Source organism: Suncus etruscus, chromosome 7 (genome assembly GCF_024139225.1).
Source record: "Suncus etruscus isolate mSunEtr1 chromosome 7, mSunEtr1.pri.cur, whole genome shotgun sequence".
NCBI classification, from domain to species: Eukaryota; Metazoa; Chordata; class Mammalia; order Eulipotyphla; family Soricidae; genus Suncus; species Suncus etruscus.
This window is the reverse complement of record NC_064854.1, coordinates 37670454-37698451: the sequence shown is the minus strand read 5'-3', so window position 1 is coordinate 37698451 and position 27998 is coordinate 37670454. Positions and strand designations below refer to the sequence as shown.

The 27998-nt window shown below is 35.6% G+C and overlaps 1 protein-coding gene across 12 annotated transcripts in view; it reads left to right on the top strand.

Moving 5' to 3' along the window:
• PARD3 (par-3 family cell polarity regulator) overlaps positions 1–27998 on the top strand; it is a 674271-nt gene that overhangs the window by 290611 nt on the left and 355662 nt on the right. For all 12 annotated transcript variants that reach the window (XM_049776411.1, XM_049776408.1, XM_049776410.1 and 9 more), the window contains exon 4: positions 10313–10491. In XM_049776411.1, the coding sequence (XP_049632368.1) occupies positions 10313–10491 (179 nt within the window). The remainder of the gene's footprint in view (positions 1–10312; positions 10492–27998) is intronic.

Here is a 27998-nt window from a genome sequence, read left to right as displayed (position 1 = left end):
TGGTTTTACTTGTACCAGGGGAATCTCTTTTGAACTCCACAGAAAAGATAGAAATCTCCAGAATGGCCTTAAAGTGGTGATCACTGGGTGTAAAGGGAGGGACTTAGACAAGCAGGGAGACTGCTGCCTTCTGGTTGCTTTGAAGCTCCCAGAAGGATTTGCACATAGATTTGAGAACTACTGCTCAGATCACAGAGGGAAGGTGCTAGGACTAAATTCCATGATGCAATGATCTAACTAGACGTAGAATTCTGAGTTTTGCTATCTGGTGATTTAGAAAAGGTGGGGTGTTTCCTAGTGGGTAAATTAGAATGTGCCAAGACTGGCAGGAACAGTGGTGCCAATCCAAGATAAAGTTTAGTTACTGTTATTGTTTCGAGCACAACTGAATAGGTTTGTTCATTTTTGAACAGTACAGCCCTTCTATTCAGTTTCAAAGTGTTGTGGTTAATGTGCATTGTTCACTGGGATCTTTCAGACTTTCAAGACTTTTAAGTCCTATGTGAAATTTACAGAAATATTACTTTTGGGTTGGGTTGGACTCACTTGACAGTGCTCAGTGCTTTCTCTGAACTCTGTGCTAATACCACAACCTTTTAGAAACAATCATAGTTTTAAAAAAATGTATATGTAAACTGCATTAAAAATACAACCGTACATAAAGTTCGTTTTGACTTTTCTTTCAGCATATGTTTCAAATTTGATTAAGCTGTTATCAATAGGAATGCTTTAAATTCAGTTTTCCTAGGAAATCACCTGTTATCTTAACATGAAGTGTAAGGGTTTGATGCATTCTAGTTTAATTCCCCAGGAAAATGATATCTTCTCCAAAGTAACAGGGCTGATAGTTGGTTACAAGCACTCCTGGTACCTTGGGATGCCAGAGAAATGGCTTGTCCTCTATATCCACCCTTACATGATTCCTTAGAATGCTTATCTGTAAATGTACCCTGTCAGTTTCCTGGCACTTTGCATCTAGATAGTACACTTGGTTATAAAAATAATTAATAAGTATGATGAAATTCATTTTATTTCTTTCTTTTGAGCCATTTGCTGTTTCTAGGGCATATTGTGTATACTGTTTTTCAAGGGCTATTGTCAGTAAGTGAAATACTGATAAAAATACTTTATAGAAAGGGACAGTGTATATTGAAAGGTCAACTTTACAATCCTCTTGATAGATTTTTATCCTGTGGCATGTGTTAATAACTTGGTTCTTCTCACTTGCAAAGATTTGTCTTAGGAAATACGTAATTGCTCTCCAAAGGGGAATATTGTTTTCATTTTGCAAGAAGTGTATCTCTGTTGTTTGTATCATAAGTTCTGTTAGAGTATGTGTGACTGCATATTATTTTTAGATTTAAATACCTCGATGGCATATGCCTGTTTTCTTGGAGAAGATTTATTGTCTTGAGTGGTAAAATGATTTAGAAACTACTGTACATGTGAAAGATGAGAGGCATTGGGGAAAGCTGATTATAAATATGGATGGTTATTTAACAGTTAATATATATAAATCTGCACTTTTAGTATTTGCTTTAATTCATTATTAGATTTGACATTTTCCACTTATTTAAAAGGCACCTTACCTAGAGAAGCAAATCAATATTTACAGTGCATTAGTGCCACTGAGAATGTGAGATCTTGTGATGAGGGTTTATTGCTGTTTTATCCACTCTTCAAAGGAATGCACACATCAAACAGTGTAGACCGCCGTCCTGGACCCAATGACATCCTTACAGTCTCTGTGTGCTTCATCCAGTAACTTAATTATTGAAGATCCTATCTTTGAGTTTTCCTTTTCATTATTTGCAGGCCATACCTTGGAAATGTATGTACTAAACAAGCCAGAAAATTTAGAAAAAAGTCTTATTATGCTTTTGATGCATCAATTTTCCTTAAAATGGGAATGAAAAATTGTAATAATAATAATAATGTCCAAATGATCATAAATAAAAAGTTTCTATTATGTTGAATTGCTGAAAAGAATACAAATTATATCAGGTTCTTAGACATGCTGAAATAGGCCAGAAATCCCAACACTCTGCAGCAAATCATAGAGAAGAGCCTTCTTATATTTAGTTTTCATAAGCCACCACAGAACTGCCTTTTGTACAATATTGTGTTTTATTGAAACTGTTCAAGGTGGGAAACCTGTCAGATGAATTGGCAGTTGTGTTGCATGGTTTATTTTGATTAGTCCAGGTTTTTTTTTTTTTTTTTTTTTTAGTAACCTCTTCATTAAAGATAGGTTCAGCTTGTCCAAAACTGTCGTGCCATTTGTCGCTATGTGGGCACCATTGCCATAGTAAAACTCTTGCCTCTTTTATTGTCTTTTGGTTGCATTTGCTACTTCAACCTGTTCACAGGTACCTGGCAGTGGCTACTGTTGCTTCTTGGAAATTCTTTTGTATTTTTTCTAATTCAGTAAATTATAAGTTCTTTTAGGGTGATTATTGGGATATGATCATCAGATCTATCATGCAGGGTTTCTTAAATATTTTCCACTCAAAACCCCCTTTTGTCTAAGAAATTTCTGCATTACTTTGGGTATATGAAATAAGTATCCACAATCAAGCATTTATATATATAAATATTTATATATTATTTTATATATATTATATATAAATCACATATGCATTTAAAACCATGCAATCTACTGCCCCAGTTGAGTTATATAACTCCATATGGGGTTATGACTCTAAGATGAAAAAGATTAGGCAATAATTAGTTTTGGTTTGTTTTTATTTATAACAAAAAGCATTGAATTTATTTATTTTAAACACTGTGACTTGGGCCCGGAGAGATAGCACTGTGGCATTTGCCTTGCAAGCAGCCAATCCAGGACCAAAGGTGGTTGGTTAGAATCCCGGTGTTCCATATGGTCCCCCGTGCCTGCCAGGAGCTATTTCTGAGCAGACAGCCAGGAGTCACCCCTGAGCAGCACCGGGTGTGGCCCAAAAACCAAACCAAACCAAAACAAAACAAAACACTGTGACTTATAGAGTTGTTTACAATATAACTATTCTGGCATTCAGTATTCCAACACTAATCCCACATCAATCTAACATTGCCTCCACAATTGTCCTCAGTTTCCCAACCTCTCCAAAACCTGTCCTTGGCAGATATGAATAATTTACCTAACATTACACGGTACAACTAAATGTCAATAGAATTATTCAAAAGAGCCTTCATTAAAATAAAAAATTTGACAATTGTCGTGTCTTGTAATGGGGTCATTATTGTCATTGTCTGAAAATTTGCTAAGCGTTTTAATACTAGTTGAGCATTCTGTTGTTGATTTTGTTTGCTGGGCATGTGTGGCTTCTATGATAACTTAACATCTAATCTGCTGGGTTCCTAATGGAAAGTCAGGGGGCTGGAGAGATAGCACAGTAATAGGGCATTTGCCCTCCACGCGGCCAACCAGGAGGAAACTAGGTTCGATTCCCAGCATCCTATGTGGTCCCCTGAGCCTGCCAGGAGCAGTTTCTGAGCTCAGAGCCAGGAGTAACCCCTGAGCACCACCGGGTATGGCCCAACTCCCCCCCCCCACCCAAAAAAAAGAAACCTAATGGAAAGTCAGTATTAAAATTATGGAGGTTTTAGTGTGGCTACATAAATGGTTGTACCATCTAGGACTTTGAGAATTTGTGAAACTGGGCTCATATGGTGAGCTTATATGGCAATAGTAATGCTTCATAAGTTGTGCTGCTGGGACTTCTGTAAGTACAGAAACATGGTGAAGGGGAGCAGAGACGTGAGCTAGCCACAAAGACAGCATACCTGAAGTTTATGGCGGTTAGGAGTCTCCCAGTTTGGGTTCGCATTTTATAAAATAGGAAACTGAAGAGGTGAACGAACCCTCATGTCAGGATAACACTACTGGTCAATAGTTGTAAAATTTATAATTAAACAATCTTCATCTTTATTAAGTTATTCTATGCTTAAATAAACATATTTTAATTTTTACTGTTGAGGCCTTAATATTTAAATTGTCTTACATTGAAGGCATCATTTTTTATTCCCTAAAAGTATAAATTAATGTTTTTTTTTGGGGGGGGGGTGGTGGATGCAAAAATAACCCAGTAGTGCTCAGAGGTTACTTCTAGCTTTTTGCTCGGGAGCAACTCTCCACAGTGCTCAGCAAACTAATATGGTTCAGATAATTTAACCCAAATGCAGAACAAATACTTTTTTTTGTTTGTTTTGGTTTTGGGGTCAAACCCCGCAGTGCTCAGGGGTTACTCCTGGCTCTATGCTCAAAAATCGCTCCTGGCAGTCTCCTTCAGTGTCTAAGACAAACGCCCTACTGCTGTGCTATCTCTCCGGCCCCAAGAGCAAATACTTTTTTGCCTAACCTGTCTTTCTAGCCCTTGCCTGCCCTGCCCTCTCCGTCTCAATTTCTGTCTTTATGTTTGTCCCTTTCTCTTCATCCTTTTCCCCACTTCTCTTTTTCTGTTTCCCTCTCCTCCTCTCTGCCCTATCCTTCTTGTCCTAACTTTCCTGTGTTTTGCCTTTGTCTTTCTTAGTCTGCTTTTTTTTCTTGCTGTATCTTGCCTCTCCTTTACATCATTCTTCTCTTTTACTTTCTTTCTTCATTGTATACAAGACTGACCTGTTTGTTATTGGTCATATTTTCATGTTCATGTGGGTTTATTTCTCTGTTCTCTGTTCTATCCTATAGTCTCTGTTGTTTTTGTTTCAGTATTGTACTGTTATAATTACTTTGGCTTTGTAATACAATCAAAATTAAGATGTGAGATGTCTGTATTTCTTTCTCTCAAAATTACTTTTATTATATCTGTCATTTTATGGTTCTACCCAGATTTAAACAACTATATCCTTGGGAAAAAAAGACTTTTTTTTAGTATTTGGTTTTGGGGTCACTCTTCGTGATTTTCAGGGTTTACTTCTGGCTCTGCACCTTGGGCTCACTGCTGGGAGGGCTCAGGGTACCTTATGGATTGCTGGAGATTGAACCCAGGTTTAGCTGTGTACAAAGAAAGCACCCTAACTGCTGTTCTGTCACTCTAGCCCCTGATATTGTTATTTTATTAGGGAATGTTTTAGGTAAGATAAGGCCAGAGATCTGTGGGCCCTTGGGTATCACCACTTTATTTTTTGCAAACTATCAGGGGCAAACAAAGCTTGTTGGATCAGGGCAATATTATAGAGGGTGTTTGCCTTCCAAGAGCTGACCCAGGTTTAATCTGTAGCATCCCTTATGGCCCCCCAAGAATTGCCAGGAGTGATTCCTGAGTACAGATCAGGAGTAAGCCCTGAACATCACCAGGTGTGCCTCTGCGCCCTTCTCCCCCCTCCCCAAAAAGGGAAAAACCAACAAACAAATACCAAAAAAAAAAAAAAAAAGCTTTTTACTAAAGTAATATTTTCATTCATCATTGATGTACAGCCAAGGATAGTATAAAATATAGATCCCATGACAAATCAGACTATGACACCAAATTTATTCTGCCCCCTTTACACTAACAGTTTAAAAAATAAAAGGCAGACATTTTTATCCACTGCCATTGATGAGACACACAATTATTACATTTTTTTTTGCACACCACAATTATTACATTTTATTAATTTTGACTGTTCAGCCACAAATATGGAGTGTGGCAACTGGTGTGTAGGCGTAAAGTACTAATTCATAGTTAGTGGTAATTTTGAGAAAAAATTTTCACTTATGATTTATGTTGTTAGCTAAGATGTCCATTTATTAAAGGAATGCATTTAAGCACACAAAAGCTATGGTTGTTCAAGCCATTGAGTCTGGCAGTTTCTTGAAAATAAATATATTCCTCTTTTTACTACATGCCAAATGGCAATGATATTTACACATTATTTTGTCCTATGAAAAACTCTATCAATATTTTAATCATTCATTAACATATTTATTCAAAATAGGCTGGAAAATATATTTAAAAAGTTAGCTAGACAGTAGATTTAACATTATACAAAGATATAATTGTACCTTTGTCCTCGTATTATTAGTATGACATGATGCCTTTCTTGAATCCCAAGCAGCATCAATTTGTACCCACAATATGTGGCATTGAATAGTTTTTGTTTTTATTTTGTTTTTATATTTGGAACTCATTATGCCTTTGTGTTCTTTACTGCTTTAGTTGTTTGAATACAACACAGTGTTAGAAACCTTAGATTTTCTGACTGTATGGTGTCATTTGATATTATTTTGGTAAAAATGTACTGTTTGCGGAGAGATAGCACAGTGGCATTTGCTTTGCAAGCAGCCGATTCAGAACCTAAGGTGGTTGGTTCGAATCCCGGTGTCCCATATGGTCCCCCGTGCCTGCCAGGAGCGATTTCTGAGCAGATAGCCAGGAGTGACCCCTGAGCACCACCGGGAGTGGCCCAAAACCACCCCCCCCATTACTATTTGCTTTTTGAATTGAGTTCTAGTCCTTTTCTTTAATTGGGTTATCAAATCTAGAACATCTACTTGTATCTTGCCAGTAACTGTAAATATAATGACATAAGTGTATTTACAATGAGAATGATCCAGAGATGCTCACTTACAAATATCACCTAAATGAAGATGAAAAGTTTGTGAGTGAAGAACTAGCAGAATGGGGTGCCTCTCTGGCATCTCTTGGGAGTGTCCCTTGCAATGTCATTGATTTGCTGCCCAGCACCCCCTTTCAGGAACAGTTGAGAGATCTGTAGCCCTTGCTGTAAACTGTTTAGTCTCTTGTCCCTTCCTTTCTTGTGTCTCCAATCTCAAGGATTACATATAAAATAAGGTAGAAAACTAATTAATCTTTTCTGTCCCAGGCTAACGGATTAACAGTGATAATGATCAATCAGTAGGTTTTTCTCCTAATTATGTATCTTACCTGACTCATGTATTTAATGTTTTTCTCCTGGGGGAATTTTCAGAAATGTGTAGAGTAAGCTGTTCTAATGCATCTGAGAAAATTATTTGAAATTATATAGTGCTTGACTTATTGTGTTGAAACATGCTTTTTTTTTTTTTTTTGCTTCTTTTTGACTTACACATAGTATTTAAGGTGCATAGAGTTTCTATACCATTGAATAATTAAGGACCCTGTACTTGAAAGCCAGTAATATTTATACCTAAGTAGCAGTATTAAGTTGCCCCAAGGTAATTTTTTTTTTTTTTTAATTTTGGGCTACTCCCGGTGATGCTGAGGGGTTACTTCTGGCTATGTTCTTAGAAATTGCTACTGGCTTGGGTGACCATTTGGGATGCTGGGGAATTGAACTGCGCAGTCCTTCCTGGTTCAGCGGCATGCAAGGCAAACGCCCTACCACTGTGCCATCGCTCTAAAGTATTTTTTCCTCTTATCCTATAATGTTACTTTTTGCTTCCAATTTTTATGTAGTGTTTCTGGCAAAGTTTTTTTTTTTTTAAAGGAGTAAACACTTTTTTTTTAATGTATAGTAAGGGCGTAGATTAATACGTATTCTTGGGTGTATCATATTTTGTGAACTCATTTTCAAAGCTTATCATATTTGTTATATTTTTGGTGGACGTCTTATGCAGTAAAAACTCTCATACTTTTTTTTTGCACGAACTTATAATTGAAAAAACTTCTAAAAATTGTATGTGTATGTTTCTCTTAGTATATTCCAATTACTGCCAACAATATTTGATGTAATAATCAGCACACTTTTCCTATGATTGTTTTGCCAGGCTTAATTATTTTTTTCAGATCCTTATGTTGTAGAAGCAAATGTTAAATGCAATATTTTTATGACTCATTTGTTTCTGTTTCTGAATTGTTCCTAATTTGCTTTAACTTATTTGAGACTATTGGACTGGATAATGGTGTAAATGTAATCTTCAATGTATAGTCTGTCTTTAGCTCCTGTAAGGATTTATATACCCACACAATTGGCCAATTTTTCAATGTTCCCAACAATGTTTCTCATAAATAATGAGTCTTTTCCCTCAAGTTTATATTGGTTGAATGGTTTTTAAAAATACTATACTTTAAAAAAATTGTTTTAAAAAACATTGAACCTAATTTATTCTAAATTTATTTTCCTATATTTTTAGTGCTTTCCATTCAGTGCAGGGCATTTAGTGTTATAGATTGTGCATTTATTCTTATTTTTGTAGTTCTATTCTCTTTTGCTCTAACACTGATCATATCTGCTAACATGTTCTCAGTGATATCGACGCAAATGTTAGCCCTAGTTTTTTATTGATTTTATTATAGCAATTGCAAACAAACTCTTCTTTTATGTGATTACCATTGTAAAAGCCATTTTTGGTAATTTGTCTATGGGTCTGGCAGATGCAACCTGCATGGTTACATGTTATTTTCAAGATTATCATTATTTCAAGGATAAATAAGTTTGTGTTCTAAAATTTCTTATAGCATGTTACATTTCTTTAATAGGCTAACCAAACTGGATTTTTCCATTCAATTGATATAAAATTTACTCTATGCTTAAGTTTATTAATAGTTTAGAATATGTGATTTTTATTTATACATATTTGCAAAATGATTATAGTAATGTTTCTTACTAGTCTATGAGAATGACATATTTTGGCATAATGTTTAAAGTCCTTTATCTCTATTAATCTCATGACATCCTATGAATCTGTACTCTTCTTACTGCCTTTATGTGAGCAGAGAGGAGAGGTAGTGGTCAGTTAACCAGCCTGCTCAGAGCTTCACAAATAACCAGTGACAAGTTGCAAACATAAGCTTAACCCATCTCAGCAGATTGTCCCACCTCAGTCAAATTTGTTTTTTTTTTTGTTTTTTTTTTTTTTTTATTTTTTTGGTTTTTGGGTCACACCCGGCAGTGCTCAGGGGTTATTCCTGGCTCCAGGCTCAGAAATTGCTCCTGGCAGGCACAGGGGACCATATGGGATGCCGGGATTCGAACCGATGACCTCCTGCATGAAAGGCAAACGCTTTACCTCCATGCTATCTCTCCAGCCCCAGTCAAATTTGTTTTAACCAGAGAGTGTTCTTTTAATTTTACAAATAAAGAATGATATAATCATAGAATGTGATGCAATGGATGGAATTGGTAGATATGTTAAATGATGTGAGTCAGAAAAAGGATAAACACAGATTGATATTGCTTACATGTGGTGTTTAAAATAACTCTACAATGTGATGCAAGGGTTTAAGGTCATAATTAGATAATCCTTAGCAAGAGTATAGGGAAAAAGAAGGAAAGAAATACAATGAAGGAGAGGGAGAGAAAGTCAGATGAAAAACAGTGGAATATAGGGGTCAAGGGATTTTGAGCACAGTGGTGGTGTTATGGAAGGACAGAACTAAATTATTAAGTATATAGAGACTTTTTATAATATTTCTCTTCGATATTTGTTTCCTTGCCTGCTTTCCTAACTACAACCTTCCAGGTGTGTGGGTTGCTGTTCGAATTTCATTAAATAGGTGATGAGCTGGAAAGTCAGGGTCCTTTTTGCAGTTGGCTAGTGAGCTCTTGGTTTTTGGAGCCGCTAGCAGGCTGACAAAGGATTCTGTGACCGTCCTTCTTGCCTTTTTTTACCCTCCTATCTGTGTGGATTATTTGCTGTGGGTAGATATTACCAGAATTGATTCCTGTCCTGGGGGCACAGGGGAATGGGAATTGCTTTCCCGTTCTGGGGACTCTTTGGGGATTAAGCCTCAACCAATCTAGGAGAGAATGTGACTCCACTAAATATTCAAATCACAGAATCAATAGCACTGAAATCATGAGACCCAAACTGGAGCCACCAAATTCTAAAAGGTGTCTGTCAAGTTGACAGGCTGGGTTGGGAAGGTATGGAGGAAGCCTGGGAACATTGGTGAGGGACATTGACTCTGATAGTGGGATTGGTCCTGGAACATAGTATGTGTAAAGTATGTGTAAAGTTCAACTGTGAATAACTTTTTAAATCACTGTGTTTTAATATAAATTTTATAGAGAGGAAAGTGTAATAGGTATAAAGATTGACCCAATGATTTTGAAAATAATATAAAGAAAGAAAAGGAATTTTTGTTTGGAGTGCTCATTCATTGAATATATTTATGCATTTTTAAAAATATTTTATAGGGATTTTCTACCTTTACCCTAATATATACTTCTTAGAAATTTGTTGCCAGAGAATAGCACAGCAGGTTCAATTTCTGGTATCCTATATGGTCTCCTGGCCCTGCCAGGAGATATTTTAAGCACAGAGCCAGGAGTAACCCCTGAGGGCCGCTGGGCATGGTGCCCAAATCAAAAAATAATAATAATGATAACAACAACAATAATAAATTTGTTGCCTATTTAAAAATTTATAATGGTCTTTGTGTTTTTATAGATATGCCTCTTCATGTCCGACGGAGCAGTGATCCAGCTTTAATTGGCCTTTCTACATCTATCAGTGATAATAACTTTTCCTCAGAAGAACCTTCACGGAAAAACCCCACACGCTGGTCAACAACAGCTGGTTTTCTCAAGCAAAACACTGCCGGTAGCCCGAAAACCTCCGACAGGAAGGTAACTGCTGCTATTTGATTATTTCCTAGTGGCAGTGATATGTGTCATCTATTGAAAGTGAACTCCACGATCATTTAGTTTATATTCCCAGGTGGTCATTTTCTCTCTCCAAAAGAGAAGTTTGCTAGTTAGCCTTCATAAAATTTTCATCTTCCACCCAGTTTATTATAGTCGATGACCTGATTTATTTAGTATATGGGAATAAACATTACCAAGGTATATTTCCACCCATTTGCTTACTAATAATTTTTGCTGGATATTTCTACAGACCTGTATCATTTTATTCTGTTACACTTCAAACCTTGATTTTTAAGCTGGGTTTGCCATTTTCATTGCTGAATCTATAAGCACTCTTTGAATGAATTAATAAACATTTTTCAATGCAGAGAGTAATTTGGCATAATAGGCATTGAGAATGTGGAAACATGCTATTCACAAATTAATATTAATATGAATAGTTTGCTATTTGCTTAATTTATTCTCTGCATTTGTGTAAAAATACCTGCTTTAAATAATTATTTTCACTTAGTTTAGCATTTCAACAAACTGTTCATTGCATTTTTTTTTCTTCTTGGTATCTGATATAAAGAAATTTAAGTATATGGAATAAAGAAATTTAAACTGAGAACAATTTACTGGGTCAGGGCAAAATTATTCTGCTGTTTCTAACATTTTGATTAGACTTAACTATTGGACTCACTCTTCTGTAATATATATATCTTCTGAGAAATCTTACCAGAGTATCTTCTTATTGAGATTACTTGCAATTTTAGAATTTGTTATGAGGCTATCCAAAGGAGACTCTAGTCTGTGAATAGATCTCATGATATAAGCATTGAGAATAGAACTAATTTACATGGATATTAGCAAATATAAAAAAATGAGTCAAGTTGGCAGTTAGAAAAAACTTTTTGTTCTAGGAAAGTTTTCACCTTATTGAAAAATAGTGATTCCTAAGTCATATAGGTAATCTGTAATTTTTTTTATCATCATTAAAAGTCTTTCCATGAGAATCATGTCCACTTGCAGCTAATAGAAGCACTTGTAGATACTTGTGTGATTTTACTTAAACTATTTGATTATAATTTGTGGGGAAACAGGGTTATACTATGTTAACATTTATAGTGTTGGTACATAGAATATCTGTACCCAATTATACTGTTGCTATTTTAAACATAAAAGTCTTAATGCTTGCAATTTGTTTCTCAGAAAAATTTTGGATCAGCTTAAAAGAATAAACCCCTGGCTGGCTCTCAAGTACATTTTGAACAGAATAGTGCTGCCCCTCTGGCATATCTTAGGGGAAGGTGGGGCTGATGTGCAGGGCTGGGATCCTGGACTTAACATTCTTCTTTAGTATGCTCACCTGGGTAGGTGGGGACTGATGCCAGCTATGCCTCAAAAAAGCCCATGAGGTTTCTGTTTTACAAGCATCATTAAAATGGATCAAATTGGCATAATGCATGTTTCATACAGATCGTTATCTACAGGTGTTTGGGAAATGACTTAAGTTTTCCAGTCTCTCTAGTACTTATTGGCAAAGTGAGAGAGAGCTCAGTTACTCATTTCTACCTCACCTGGGCACCTCATTGAATTTTTTCTTGACTTACTTATATCCTTGCTAGTTATTTGAGTAACTATTAAAATAGAATTAAACTATTTGAGTAACTATTAAAATAGAATAAGCTAAATTATAACTCTTTTTTTTACCCACCCCTAAAATATAACTCTTAAACTCAGCATTAACATGTTGAATATTTTTAATTTTGGAAATGCTTATAAATAAATAGTTTCAAATGATGTTCCACAGCCGGGGCCTCACTTTGGCCCTGAGCCACTGCCCTCTCTCAGAAGAACAACGGGGACTTCCTTCCAATGGGTGTGCCAGGCTAGCTACAACTCCATGTTGTCATGCCTTCACTGCATACCCACCTCCTCTTATGGCCTGTCCTGGGCTGCCTCACCAGAACTAGGTCAACAGGGCTTTTACCCAAGCTCTCCCTGCTTCTTCCCACTAAACGCGTTCAACTTAAAGCTGGTCCAGGAATGGGGGCCCCTCTGAGCTGTGGCTTCTCAGACAGACCCATTTTTCCTTTCTGCTGTGATTAATATTGTCACTGTTGTGCTGCCTCTTTTTCCCCTGATGCTCCTGCATCTCCCACCATTGTCCATGTGGGTCTTTATCTTTGTATCTAAACTTGAGCCAGGTGGGGGCCTAACTTGCTCAATTGGTAGCACATATCATGGCTCCTGCATCTAGGCTTCTGCTGCAGTGTCCAGAGCTTTCTGTTGCCTCTCCTCCTCCTGATGCTTTTCTTTCTCACATTCTTTTTTTTTTTTTGTTTGTTTTTTTGTTTTTTTTTGGGTCACACTTGGCGGTGCTCAGGGGTTACTCCTGGCTGTCTGCTCAGAAATAGCTCCCAGCAGGCACGGGGGACCATATGGGACACCGGGATTCGAACCAGCCACCTTTGATCCTGGATCGGCTGCTTGCAAGGCAAACGCCGCTGTGCTATCTCTCCGGGCCCTCTTTCTCACATTCTTTATTGCCCCTGACACCTCTTTCTCTTCCTCAAGGTCCTCCACAGGTCCACTGGGTCGGAATTTGAAGTTCTTGTTCTGAGGCTTTCCTGGGCTCTGGATACTGATGCCTGATGATTGCATAGGAATTCTTTGTGGGCCTCCTGTTGGGTCTAGGCTTTGTCATGCTGCATGTATGTGACATTGTCCTTGTTTCAGATGTGCCAGCTTTTCTCGGGCAGTATATTCATGTTGCCATAGCTTTCCATGTAATGTGTGTACATGTACACACATGCATGTACATGTGTGTGCGCACATACACTCACACACATCTTTCTAATCCCATCAGAGGAAATATGAATGTACTTTTGGGTTTATGGGCCACACCTAGCTATGCAACTTTTGGTTCTTTCTTTGGGGGGTGCTTGGGCAGGTTGGGGCAATCATATCGACCTTGGTGTTAGTATTTCTAAGGTGAGGTGCTGAGGAAAGACAGTCAGATTTTATTCAAAAATTTTTGAACATTGTTCCTTCCTCTTTCTCCACATTTTGTGCCTGACTGACTTTTTCAACTCTTAGAAGTATATTTTAACTCACATTTTGTATGGCAGTATCTTGGTAAAAGATGATTTTTTCATGTGAAAATTTATATGTGCTTAATAACTCATCTTGGGAATGAGTATTTCAATCAGTGTGAATGCTTAAATCATTCTGCAACCTCTTTGGTCATTCTTATTCAGTTAGTGTCCCTGTGAATAAAGAAACCAGCTAGTACGTGGGCAGCCTTTGATTCATTCCATCAAGAGAGGTGTAATGAGGCACTTATCAGAAGCAGTCTACCATGAAGTTTCAAGGATAAAGTCTATGTACTATTTCACCATGCAGTTGTTATAAGCTATTTTCTGTAGCCCCTAAATAACTAGAAGGTTGCTTTCCTAATTTATATTACCCCTCATCTCTCCTCCCAATAACAACTTGTAGATTTAGCTTAAAAACCTTATATTGACTAGTCTCCATTAGATTTTTTTTTTTTGATCTGAGTAGAGAACAGGGAAAAAAGTTATAAGAGAACTTAATGTATTGGCATTGTGAGCCTGTAAAATTTTTCCTCTTTGGTTTTTAAAGAGAAACTTTGGAATGTTTCTGATCCCCGTGGATTTCTCATTTCTGTTTGATTTACTTGCTTTGCATGTTTGGTATCTTTCCAGTATTTCTGGTACATGCAAGCTTTTGGAAGAATTGCTATCTTAATTACAACTTAGTCATCTCTCTCTTTCTTAGAAGTTTTGTAAGATCTTCTAACTTTAGAAAATTATTTTGATGAGTATTTTCAGTAGCACATTTATGAAGTCATAAAGTATAACATAAAGAAGTAGGTCAGTGATTTTGATTCTTGAAGATGAATAGTATTGACACTTATTATATATATATATATATATATATATATATATTTGCTTTAGGACTTTTGTGGAACTTAGGTCTGTAGAAATAGTAACTGTCCCTATTTCTAGGGATTCATTTAACAAGTAGATTAATTATATGCGACTATTCACTAGTTTATATTCTATGAGAACATTTTCTTATATGTCTTATAAATATTAATACCATGCATAATGTTACAGTGATAGATATTTCAAGTGGGTTAAAATAAGACATGGTTTTAGGGGAAAGAGATGTGACTTTTATAATTAACCCACAGAGCTTAGATTAGTAATTAATATTGGTGTCCGATTTATGTTAATACTGTAGCTAAGGAGATAGCTCCAAAGACTGGCTCAAAAGGCTCAAAAGATGGCTCCTATGCATTCAGGAGGCCTGTTCTCATCCCTGGCTCTCTGAGCATCTGAGTAGGGAGGTAACACTGAACATTGACTCAGGATCAGTCCTTGAGCATGCTCAGGTGTGTTCTGTAAACTATGCTAAAAGTGATAAGTTAATTTTTTACCTGATCATTTTGCTTCCTCAATCTCTTCTTAGTCTTCTGATTTCTTGGTCCCTTTTTCTCATTAATTCGTTTTAAAATTTTTGGGGCACTCTGCTTTATAATAATATTAACAGCTAGGTTTCATGTATACAGTGCTCCAGTACTATGGCCTCCCTTACCTATCTCTTCCCCTTTCTCACCTATCCTGCTATGCTCAGTACTCTAGTTCTGTATATAAGATTATACACAGTAATTTGAAAAGCGCCATGGTAAATTTGAAAGCACCATGGTCCAGAGCGATAACACAGTGGGGAGAGCATTTGCCTTGCATGTGGGCTGACCTGGGTTCAATCATCAGCATCCTATATGGTCCCCCAAGTCTGTCAAGAGTGATTTCTGAGGGCAGAGCCAGGAGTTAACTCCTGTATACAGCCAGGCGTGGCCCAACACCCTCTCCCCACAATCAAAAACACCATTTTATTTTTAACTACTACAGTTGACTAGTTAACTATTAAAAATATCACAGATGTCTATCTTCTCAGTATTTGTTGAGCCAAAACTAGCTGCCATTAAAATACATTAGCCATCTAAAAAAATCTCAGATGAATAAAGATAGTTCTTTAGTACCACATGTTTCCTCAATGAGAGACCTATAGCTAGCTGTGTTTAATTTTCTGGGGCATTAGCTTCAAGGGAGGCCCAGCTGAGACCTAGACCAACAAGTATCTTGCAAAATTTGTATTTCCTGTTAAATGCCTCTAAAACTATAAATTTCAGTGCACTATTTTGCATATTAAAAGAGCTAATATAAATGCAGTGCATTTTGTTCTTTCACTAAACGATGCTTATAATCATTTCTATAACAGGGCAATTTTAAGTGCCAACATCACCTAGTCTGAGTTGTTAATAACCTAGTCTCATCTACTTCTGTCCACATTTAGGAACATTATCTGCCTTCATGTATTGAAAATATTATTACTTGTATCAAATCTACCAAAAGAACAAGGTAATACTGAGAGAAATTTTACACCTGCTTTTGATAATTTTAGAATTCACAAGCTAGTCCAATAATAATAAAGTAATGCTAGAATTTTTATTGACTATTCTCAGAATTAACTATTGTATAAGAAAGAATGTTTCAGTTTTGTTTTGTTTTGTTTTGTTTTTTTGGTATTTGGGGGCCACACCCAGTGTCACACAGGGGTTATGCCTGGCTTTGCACTCATAAATAACTACTGGCAGGCTGAGGGGACCATATGGGATGCTGGTATTTGAACCCAGGTCCATTATGGATTATTCGAGTGCAAGATAAATGCCCTTCTGCTATGCTATCACTGGCCCAGTTTTTTTTTTTTTCTTTTTTGTTTTTTGGGCCAACCCAGTGATGCTCAGGGGTTACACCTGGCTTGGGGGACCATATGGGATGTTAGGTGATCGAACAGTGGTCAGTCCTAGGTCAGCATGCAAGGCAAATGCCTTACTGCTGTGCCACCACTCCGGCCCCAATCAGTTTTGTTTTTTAATATCTTGGAGTTAAGACCAGGAAATGGCCTTGATTAAATCATCAAACAATAAATCATATGTAATTGCACACTTAAATATATTTTAGTCTTAACAGAAATGTTGCTCAGTGGTACAGAGTATACCTTGCAAGTGTAAAGCCCTGCATTTGCTTTCTAGAACTGGAAAACAAACAAAAACTGACACATAGGTTTCTTGATTTCTCTCTCTCTCTCTCTGACTCTCTCACACAGATATTCAGATTTATGACTGATTTTTATCTTTTTTTTTTGGTCTATACATTTTTAATAATTTACTTTATTTAAAGACCTGTATTACTGAGTTGCTCATAATACATTTGTTTCAAGACCAGACCCACCACTAATGTAATATTCACTCCACCATTGTCCCTGGATTTTCACCCATTCCCAAGCATAACCCCTTGCCATAAGCTTGGTAATAATATGTTTTATATTGCTTGTTTATAGGTAAATGGAAATGAAGCTATTTTTGAAAAAGTACAGTAATAAGAAAAATTTTGAAAATTAATGCATGTTGCAACAAAATCATTAATCAATTGTCAGATGGTTTGCTAAACGATTTATTGGTAGCTGACTTTCTGTCATTTGTTTAGGTTCTGAATAAATAGGTGGCTTTGAATCAAGGTTAATTTCTAAATTGGTGTGGTCCTACAGGGATGACAGTATTGAAAATAATTTGGGAGTTGTTGTGCAGCCACTATCCTGTTTCAGTCCTGGAATTCTAAGTTCTGTGACTAATATTGATGTTTTTCTTGGGCATGGTTTTGGTTACCAGGACTTCCAGAAGTAAGAGAAGGTAGATACTGTATGTCTACATTCACAGCCAGAAAAGCCCAAATACCTGACTTTTTGATTGGTTTGTTGTCTCTTCAGAAAACTGTGGTTGAGTGGTGAAGCAGCTTTTGTGGATTGTTGGTCCAGTAGGTATGGCTTCAAGATGGCAGGGAGCTGGCTCTTCCTCTTCTGAGATTGCCATTTTTAGCTGTATGGCCAATATATTCATGATTTTTCATGCCTTGGTATACATCACTTGTGAGAATAGAGTGAATAATCTATAGAGCTGGCCAAATGTACTCATGGAGACTGCATTTGTGAGGCTGGTTTATACTTTTTAATTTTTTTTGTTTTGTTTTTGGGTCACACCCGGCAGCGCTCAGGGATTACTCCTGGCTCTATGCTCAGAAATCGCTCCTGGCAGGCTTGGGGGACCATATAGAATGCTGGTATTTGAACCATAGTCCTTCTGCATGCAAGGCAAATGCCGTATCTCCCTCCAGCCCCTATACTTTCTAATTTTTAATACATAAGTTTCAATAAAGTCACTTCATGTTCTGCTAATAAACAATGACAAGGCAATTGAAAATGAATTTAATAATTGTAGTGTACAATTTTTTGTTTCTTTATAATCATGGTTTTTATTTGCATGGACTCTTGTTTCCATTGTACTCTGAGTCTGGACTACCTTGGAGAAATGTGTCGAGGTATTTATTTTCATTTTTTACCATGTTTAGAAAGAAATGGTTTCCACCTGCTCCACTGATAAGTTATGTTCTGGCCTGTGATACTGAGGTATTTTCATGTAACTATAGGAAGGTAATTTTGTGTAAACGAGCTGTACTTTCTTTGATCTCATTTAATCTGTATAAGTATTGTCACTGTTCCTATCTATTGATGAGGAATAAGCACTTCAGAGAATTTTAATAATTTATATAATTGCTAAACCAACTGTTAAAAATAATTTTGTAATCGCTGGATTATGACCTGTGATTTTTCAGAGAGGGTCCTCTCTGGTAGTGTTTATTAATACTCATAATTCAGTACTCAGTGCTTGGAGGTCACTCCTGGTGATTCTCAGTAGATAAGGCCAGGCCTGAGATTGAACCTACGATTCCTACTTGCAAAGCTTGTGCTGTATTTCTGGGTCCATCTCCTAAACTCATAAATTCCTGAACAAACATGTCAATCACTTGTTTAAATACTTGTATATTTTATTTGTTTCAATATACTAAACAGAAATACATAAAATCATGTTGATCATTTTATTTTTACCTCCTTTAAAGCTTTCTATTAAGAAATTCAAATATGTCTATTAAATAATATATGTTCTTTTCTACTACTGGCATATTTTTTAAATTCAATAAGTATATTTTAATCTTAAGTAAAATTATACTAGTTTCATTAATATTACCATTAATATTTCAACATGAAAATGGGCCTTTCCTCTTCGGTCCTCTTCTTCATTAAAAGTTTTATCTTTAATCCTTGTAGATAATATGATTATTGTCATTACTCTTGAAGTTCAAATACTTGTTTGGCCAATTTAATCTTTTGAGGTGAATAACATGTCTTTTTTTGTGTGTATATTTGCTTATTTTAGTTCCTACATGAAGTCATTTCTTCCTCCTCTTTTGTGATCTTAATCACAAAAGAGATTATGTTGGACACATTCACTTGTTAAGAACTCACATCTCTTTTTGATATTTTATATACACTGCTCAAAATAGTAAAGTAAGTAGTTATATAGCTGGATCATATGCCAGATACCAAAATAAATATCTACAAGACTACTCTTAAGTTAGTAAATGATTGAGTGCAAATAGAGAGTAGAAACTATATTGACAACTTTCCTTGAGAAGAGTTAAAAAAAAAATTACGTAGCTGGAGAGATAATTCTGTTAGTAGGCTGCTGCCTTGCATGCTATTGAACCAGATTCAACAGCCAGCATTTCACAGTATCCCCTAAGTACTACCATGAGTGATTACTGAGTGTAGAAGTAGGAATAAGCCCTGAGCGTCACTGAATGTGGTCCCCAAATAAAAATATATAAATATGTAATTATATAAATTCTTACATTTGTAATAGCATAAAAAGTGATGAGTAAAATTGTATAACTGTAACAAGTGTTTGTTGAATTAAAGAGTATGTTAAGGGAATTATATAGAAATATATATTTCATAAATTTAATCATATATTAAATCGAATTATTATTTATTATTAATAATTGCATGTAATTACATATCATATTAAATTATATTATATTGAATATATAAATATATGTTTAGTCATAAATACAAATACTCATTGATGTGATTTCTATGTAGACCCCAAAGAAATAAAGAAGGTAGCAATTAGAATTTACAGAGAGCTGATTGGTTCTTACCAGCGTCAGGGAATAGGTTACTAAATAAAAGTTTGTATACTGGCATGAGGTAAGAACATTACTGAGGAGTAAGAGCAAAGCACAGCAGGCATTTGCCTTGCATGTGACTGGCCCAGGTTCAATCCTCAGAATCCCAGATCCTGCCAGGAGAGATTTCTGAGCAAAGAACCAGGAGTAACCCCTGAGTGCCACCAGGTGTGGCCCCAAAACAAAACAAAAAGAACATTGTTGAAAATAATGGTGAATTGTAAATATTCACAATTATATTTATAACATGAAAATTGTAAATATTGTTAATGATATTGTACCAATGTTCTTTTTTTTTTTTTTGGTTTTGAACAATTCAATCTCCATGTACTATTTAAAAAAATTTTTGGTGACTGAATTTTTTCTAAAGACTGTCTAAGAAGAAATTCAAGTTAGTGGGTCAGGTATGTATCATAAAGGCTAGTGGTTATACTTTGCATGTTGTAGTCCAGGGTCTCATCCTGTGTACCCCTGGTCTTCTAATGATGGGAATTGCTTATAAGAACTGCTGAAATTAGAAATCAAGCTGGAAACAGAAACAACCAATCATACAAACAAAACAAAACCCACCAGTTTCCCACGGTAGGTTGTATACCACACATATTTTATGCTGAGAATCAGAAACTGGTTAATGTACAAATAAGAAGTTGGAATGTGTGGAAGGAAGCAAGATTTCGACAGGTTTCTGTGAGCAACAGCTTATATTCTTTAAAGATGAGATTTTTTTATACCTTCTTAAATGTATTATATGAAATGTTTTATTGTTACTATTACTCAACGTATGGAATTATGTTCTATTAAATACTGATTTATTGTTGGCACATTGATGAAAATCCTGGACTTGACGAATGCTGCCTTTTTGGAAACATGTTTTATTCTCAAGGCTGGATACTCCACTTTCATGTTTTTGATAAGCTACCTGGTAAACACTTTCTTGTTTCCATTTCATCTGATGGAAATTTTAGGAAATCTACTAAAAACCTTCAGAGAATCACATTCTCTAAAATGAAAAGAGATTTATATATCTGGAGCACAAATATTGTTTTTCTGAAAATTAATATCATGCAGGGGCCAGAGCGATACAACAGAAGGTAGGGCATTTGCTTTGCACACAGCCAACCCAGGTTTTATCTCTGTATACCATATGATCTCCTGAGCACTGCCAGGAATGAAGGAAGGAGCATAGAGCTAGGAATCATTCCTGAGCACTTCTGGAGTGGCCCCCCCCCCCCCAAAAAAAAAAAAAAAAAGCATATGAGGAAATAAAAAGAAAATCAATATGCTCAGAGAACATAGTTACTTTGCAACTGAGGTTTGGGAGAAAGTTTCAATTTTGAAAAGTATTTCCATTATTTCTTTTATTTTTCCTGTGGTTTTTTGGGTCACACCTAGCAATTTTCAGGGCTTACTCCTGTCTCTGCACTCAGAGATAACCACCAAATGCTTGTTAGACCATATGCAGTGCCACGTATAGAGCCCGGGTCTGCCACATACAAATCAAAGGCTTTAACTGCTGGCCTCTGTCCTCTGTCATCAAGTACATTATTCTGGGTGATTTCAATGAGGAAAGGGAATTGTCCAGAAAAGTCATTATTGTGTGAAAACTATCAAGATAATATTTAATACCTGAAAATTTTTTCATTAAAAATCCATTTATGGCTGTGAATTTCTTGCAAAGTTCATTTAGCAATTCAGGTCAAACTTTAAGAAAATTAACTTATAATCTGCATGTAGGGTATTTACAGAAATTTCTGTTCTTAACAGTCCAATAAAGTTAGAACTGTGCTCTGAAAAATATAAGGCTGTGCTAAGGACAGGTTTGTTTGTGCTTTGCATGTTGCTACCCATTTTTTTTGTCCCTTGGTACCATATAGTCATTAGGAGTACAACCATGTATGGGTCAACATTCTCCCTCCAAAAAAAAAAAAAAAGTAATAAAAGAAAGAAATTAAATAAAGGAGTGATACCTAGCCAGAATGATGCATATGGTGCAAGCATCATAATTTCTTTTCAAATAATTACTCATCTGCTTTTCTAATTTTCTTCAGAATGTTTAGCAAATATGAAGATTTGTATTGTATATCAGGTAATAATGAGGACTGTTCTGTAATTAGACAAGTACTTTAAGTATTAAGTATTTTACATTCTCTTTCTCATCTTCTCCCTTATGTTCCCTTTATTTTGGTATTATGTAAATCTCTCCGGATGCAAAATATATGTTATTTACAATTTTAGTTTCACAATAAACATTGGGATGTAATTATTTTGTGTTTTGGCAGGAAATGAAGCATGGAAGGATTATTTCATGTCTTGAAAACAAAAAATGCATAGCACTTTTGTTCTTTTTTAAAAACATTATTTCAGATTTTAAATTTTTAAATATTGATATGTTGCTCTTGCCTTTACTATAGTGTTCAGAATGAAATCTGGTCTGAAATATTTATAATTTACACTTAGCTGTGTTAAAGGAGCAAAGTCAACACTGTTTGTTCTTTTCCTTTCATTTGCTCATAGTGGGATGCTTTTGACTTTAGGATATTCCAATTGCCATGATGGTTTTGTTGAAGGACTGTTCAAGAATTTAACTAGACTGGTTTCCTTGCTGCTTCAATATTTTAGTTTTGGGGTCATGCCCAACGGTGCTCAGGGGTTACTCCTGGCCCTGCACTCAGAAATTGCTTCTAGCAGGCTTGGAGGACCATACGGGATGCCAGGGATTGAACCCAGGTTGCCTTGGGTTGGCTGAGTGTAAGGCAAACACCCTACCGCGGTACTATCACTCTGGCCTGGATTTATTTTTTATGTGATTTAAAAGTATTAAAATACTGGCTTGTAGGTTGTGATATAAAACTAAAATGTCAGTTTCTGGTTTTGTCAACATATCATCAGATAGATTTTTTTGTGTGTGACAGGAAATGTATTTTCAGAATTTATCCTTATTTTGCAATTTGTAAAACTGAAATCCCCCCAGCATGTTCAGCAATCTTGACTTAGTTATTTAATGTCATTTTTTATGATGTGGAAGGTATTGAATATGTGTCATAGTAACTGGCAAAGGTATGATTTATAGGTCAGAATTAACTTTAAAGAACTATGTATTTTTAGCATTTCAAAGAAAAAATTTAATAAAATTTGATGTTCATGAAGGAACCTTTATTTTTTGATAAAAAGTTATAACTGAGTAAGTTCTTTTCCATTTTTGTTACTAATTATTGCTCTTTTCTTAACTATATTTACAAAGAAAAATTTAATTGACTCTTTTGGAGGGTGCTACACTCATTGGTGCTTGGGACTTACTCCTGACTGAGCTCAGAAAATACTCCAGCAGTGTTCAGGGACCACATGGCATTCCAGGGAACAAATGCCCTAAATTGAATTTTCAAGTTAAAATATTGCAAGTTGTGGGGCCCAGAGAGATAGCACAAAGGTGTTTGCCTTGCAAGCAGCCAATCCAGGACCAAAGGTGGTTGGTTCGAATCCCGGTGTCCCATATGGTCCCCCGTGCCTGCCAGGAGCTATTTTTGAACAGCCAGCCAGGAGTAACCCCTAAGCAATGCCGGGTGTGGCCCCCCCAAAAAAAACAAACAAACAAACAAAAAAAGAAACAAAATATTGCAAATTGTGGGACTCATCAGATTCAATTCATGGGATCTTATGTGACACCTGGAATTGAACCAGGGTCATCTTTATATGAGGCAAACACCCAACTTCTGCACTAATTTTCTGGCTTTAAAATAAAATATTGATATTAAATTTGAGCTATAGAGATGTTGTAGTAGTAAATGCTTTGCTATTGAAAGATTCTGATTTTAGGCTTTTCTTTTTTTAACTTTAAAAAAATCTCAGTATCTTTTTATTTTCATTTTATTTAATTAGTTGTTTTTTTGTCTATTTGTTTGTTTGGTTTATTTTTATATTTGCTTTGGTTTTGGGGCTCAACTGGTAGCACTCAAGGGTTATTCCTGGTTCTGCACTCAGTAATCGCTCCTGGTAGGGGCTCTGTGGACCACTGGAATGCTGGGGTTTGAACCCAAGTAATTCCCTGGTTGGCCACATGCAAGGCTAATGCCCTCCCACTGTGCTATTGCTACAGGCCCTGTCCCTTTTCTTTCTGTTTGACTTTACTCATCAAGACATCCTCTAGTACCATCTATGTTGCTACAAATTGCAAAATATTGTTTTTTCTTAGAACTTCATAATCTTTCATGACAGTTCACTTCATAATATTTCATGACTATTTGAATTATGAGAATTTAAAATAAAATATTAAATGTTAATGAGAACTTTCTATTAATATGAGATTTTTATTAACATGAGACACATTAACATTATTATAATCTATAGAATCTCAGTACATTTATTTTTTATTTTTAAAAAATTACAGTCTCACTGTAACCAGTTTCTATTGTAGCAATATTAACATCTGTCATTAATGATCACAGTTTGTTTTGGCAAAATTTATTGTTTAGGGCCAGAGTACAGCAGCTAGGGCATTTGCCTTGCACAAAGCTAACCCAGGTTTGATCACTGGCATCATAATGTCCTTCAAGTCAGCGAGGAGTAATTTCTAAATGCGAGCACCTCTGGAAATGGCCCCAAAACAAACAACAACAAAAAATTATTCATGTTGAATTTTCTCGTTATCTCGTCAGTGCTTCTGTGTAGAAATAAAACCTGTGTATGAATGAATATTTATTTTTTGTCTTCTAATAATAATGAATAATGTGAAGATTGCAATTATTAAAATGAAATGTGTATATACATCTGTATATATGCACATTTACATATAGGGATTACAGATAACATAGGTTCATAAATTGTAGCTAACATGGGAATTAAAATTGCCTAACCTGCAAGTAAGGCTGATTATAATAATATAATACAAAATATTTATTGATTAAAATAGTCACATCAAATTCAAAATAGCTATGTGTCAGAACAGCTATGAGATGACTAAGAAGTCTGGTTTTTTTTTTTTATTTGTTTTGTTTTGTTTTTTTGGGCCACACCCATTTGATGCTCAGGGGTTACTCCTGGCTAAACACTCAGAAATTGCCCCTTGCTTGGGGGGGGGGGACCATATGGGACGCAGAGGGATCAAACCGTGGTCCTTCCTTGGCTAGCGCTTGCAAGGCAGACACCTTACCTCTAGCGCCACCTTGCCGGCCCCAAGATGACTAAGAACTCTGGAATAAAATCCTGTTTTCCTTCCTTTAAAAATCTTACTATACATGTTACTGGTTAAATTATTAGAAACTGCCAAATTTTCTGCTTTGTTTGCAAAGAGATTATTAAAGCTCTATATGAGTGAGAGGGAGAAAGAGAGAAGGAAAGACAGATGATTTATTTTCCCCATTTTAATTTATGTTAAAAGATGACTTGAGAATAACATAATAATCCTCTTTAAAGACCATTTTTTTTAGCTCTGCTTTCTTCTATACTTTAGTTAATAATGCATTACTTTTAAGGTTGTAATCTATGTAACCATCAGGAGGCAAGAATGATAAACTCCAGGAATGGGTCTGCTACATTGAATTAACAATATAATTACTGATGATTTTACTAAGCTTTATGTAATTTTTTTTAAAAAGAAAATTATCCTAAACTATAATTACTAATGGTACTTAAGTTTTATAATTTCAAGTTAGACTTCCTGGAAATAGTCTATTTCTTGGGGAATTGAAAAGACAGACAATTGAATCGATTTTAACCACAGTTGTAGAGTTTAAAATATTGCAAATTAAAAACCAAGTGAAAATTTACTTGGATTTTTTTTCATAAAAATTTTATGGAAATTTTATGGAATTCTCTATGGTAACATAGATATCTGGATCTTCTGAGTGCTCATAAAATATTACTCTATTTATGAGACATAATTATGTAGATTTGCCAAGAAGTCTGACCAGTGAGTAAATAGCTGTTTTTTGAGAGACAAAGCCATGGATTGCAGCTTCCAACTCAAGTCGTTGATTGGGTGGATTTGGTGTGCTTGTATTTTATTAAATTTTAATTGGCTTGAGGAGGAGATATGGAGGCATAGTGACTTTCCATATTGTAGAAAAACATCTATTTCATAGCTGATGTTCTTCACTTGGGAACTACAAATTAATATGTTTTTATTTGGGGTGATTATTTTGATACTTGTTCTTGTGGTATATTCCAGTATTAAGGGAAATCTTCCACCACAGAAGTAACATCTGGAGGATTTTTTTAAAGAGTGAAAGTTTCCCATACAACACAAAGCTGCTTGGCACTTAGAACTGTCTCAGAAGTCAAGGATAATATTTATTTAAAAGAGAAAAATTCAGGGACCAGAGAGATAGTAAGAAGCAGTTCACTTGCCTTGCATGTGCCTGATCCATGTGGAACTCTGGCATCTCCTATGCTTACTGAGTCCTACCAGGAGTGATCTGAGTACAGAATCAGGAATAAGCTCTGACTACTGCACAATATGTTCCCAAAATACAAAATACAAAGAAGACTAATAGTTCCTTTTCCTATTTCATTATATAATCTTTCAGATAAAGTTGTGACTTTATTGTAATTATTGTTCTGGCAACTTAATAAACATTATGGTTTTGTCTATGAGTTTGCTGATAGACTTTTCTATGTTTAAAGAGAGATTTGGTTTTTTGAAAAAAGTTGATCAGTATACAGAATAATGTCATTAATTTTCATTATAGAATGAAATATAATCTACAATAATTTATTCAATAAAATACCAATAAATAATGATATATTTTTTTCTTTCTTTCTTTTTTTTTTTTTGGTTTTTGGGCCACACCCGTTTGACGCTCAGGGGTTACTCCTGGCTATGTGCTCAGAAATCGCCCCTGGCTTGGGGGGACCATATGGGACGCCGGGGGATCGAACCGCAGTCCTTCCTTGGCTAGCGCTTGCAAGGCAGACACCTTACCTCCAGCGCCACCTACCCGGCCCCCATATTTTTTTCTAATTTTGATTATGAAGTATAAGATTTTAAAGATATTGTACTAAAATTACTAGGGCTGCACATACAGTACAGATGATAGGGCATTTGATATTCTTAGCAATATCAGGAATGCTTACTGAAGTACAGAGCAAGGAATAACCCCTGAGCACCACTGCTAGTAGCCCAAACCCCCACCAAAATTTAAAAAATATATATTTTTAGTTATTTTGGTAATTGACTATAGTTACTTTAATTTGACTCATATAAAATGTAAGATTATCTTCCATAAACAAAGTTAAACATATATTAAAACTACATTGAAAGTTATTTTAAAGTTGAAAATAGGATTTATTAAATACATTTTAATTAGAATCTGTGATTTCCCATGTATATGCTGTGAAGTAGAAAGTATGATGCATGCTGGGAACTTTATTGAATCTAATTTAATACAGTCAGACTTATAGTTTATGAGTATCATCTTTGTGTTCCAAGTACCGAATTGTAATGTAGAACATAGCCAAATCAATTGCAGGGCCTGTATGCTGCTATCAATATAATGTCCGTTCTGTAGCAATTAGTAATATATTTTTAAAAATCTTTGCTAGCTTAAATCTCTTTAAGATTATATTTTATGGGCTCAGATAAATTTTATGCTGGTAGGGTATTTGCCTTCATGTAGCTCATCCAGCTTCAATCCCAGGCCCCACATATGGTCCGTAGTCTTGCCAGTAGTAAGACCTGAGCACCACCAGATGTGTTAACACTCACCACAAAACAAACCTTTAAATATGTAAAATTATGACAAAGAATTCTGGATTAGTAAAACCTATGAACACTGGATTCTATGGAAGCATTCTAGAATTGAAACAGGAGATAAGTTTCACTTTGGATGTATTGTTTTGAGGTATCATGAAAGATGCCCTCTTCTAGACATAGACCATGAATCTGGGAAAAACTTTAATATCAGTGATATGTACATAAAATTTGCCTGATTTGGAATTGGATATTTTGGGGACCAGCCAGATAGAATAGTGGATAGTGTACTTCTATGTGTCATCAACCCAGGTTTAATTCCCAGCAACTCATGTGGTCCCCTGAACACTGCTAGAAGTGATATATGCATGCAGAACCAGGAAGTAGTAAGTCCTGAGAGCTGCCAGTTGCAGTCACAAAATGAAATTGAATACTTTATTATATTCTTTCTAGATAAACTTCAAACAGTCCAACCTTTACCAAGTATTGTTAAGAGAAAAATGATTGATTTTCAAAAGAAAATCAAAGGAAGTATCAGTAATATACTTAATGCTTGACTCCAAGAAAAGTAAGGTAGTGATATCTGATCGCTTCATCTTAAGATGGTTTCTCTTGGTAACTGGTACTTGATCATATGAAAACATTTATTT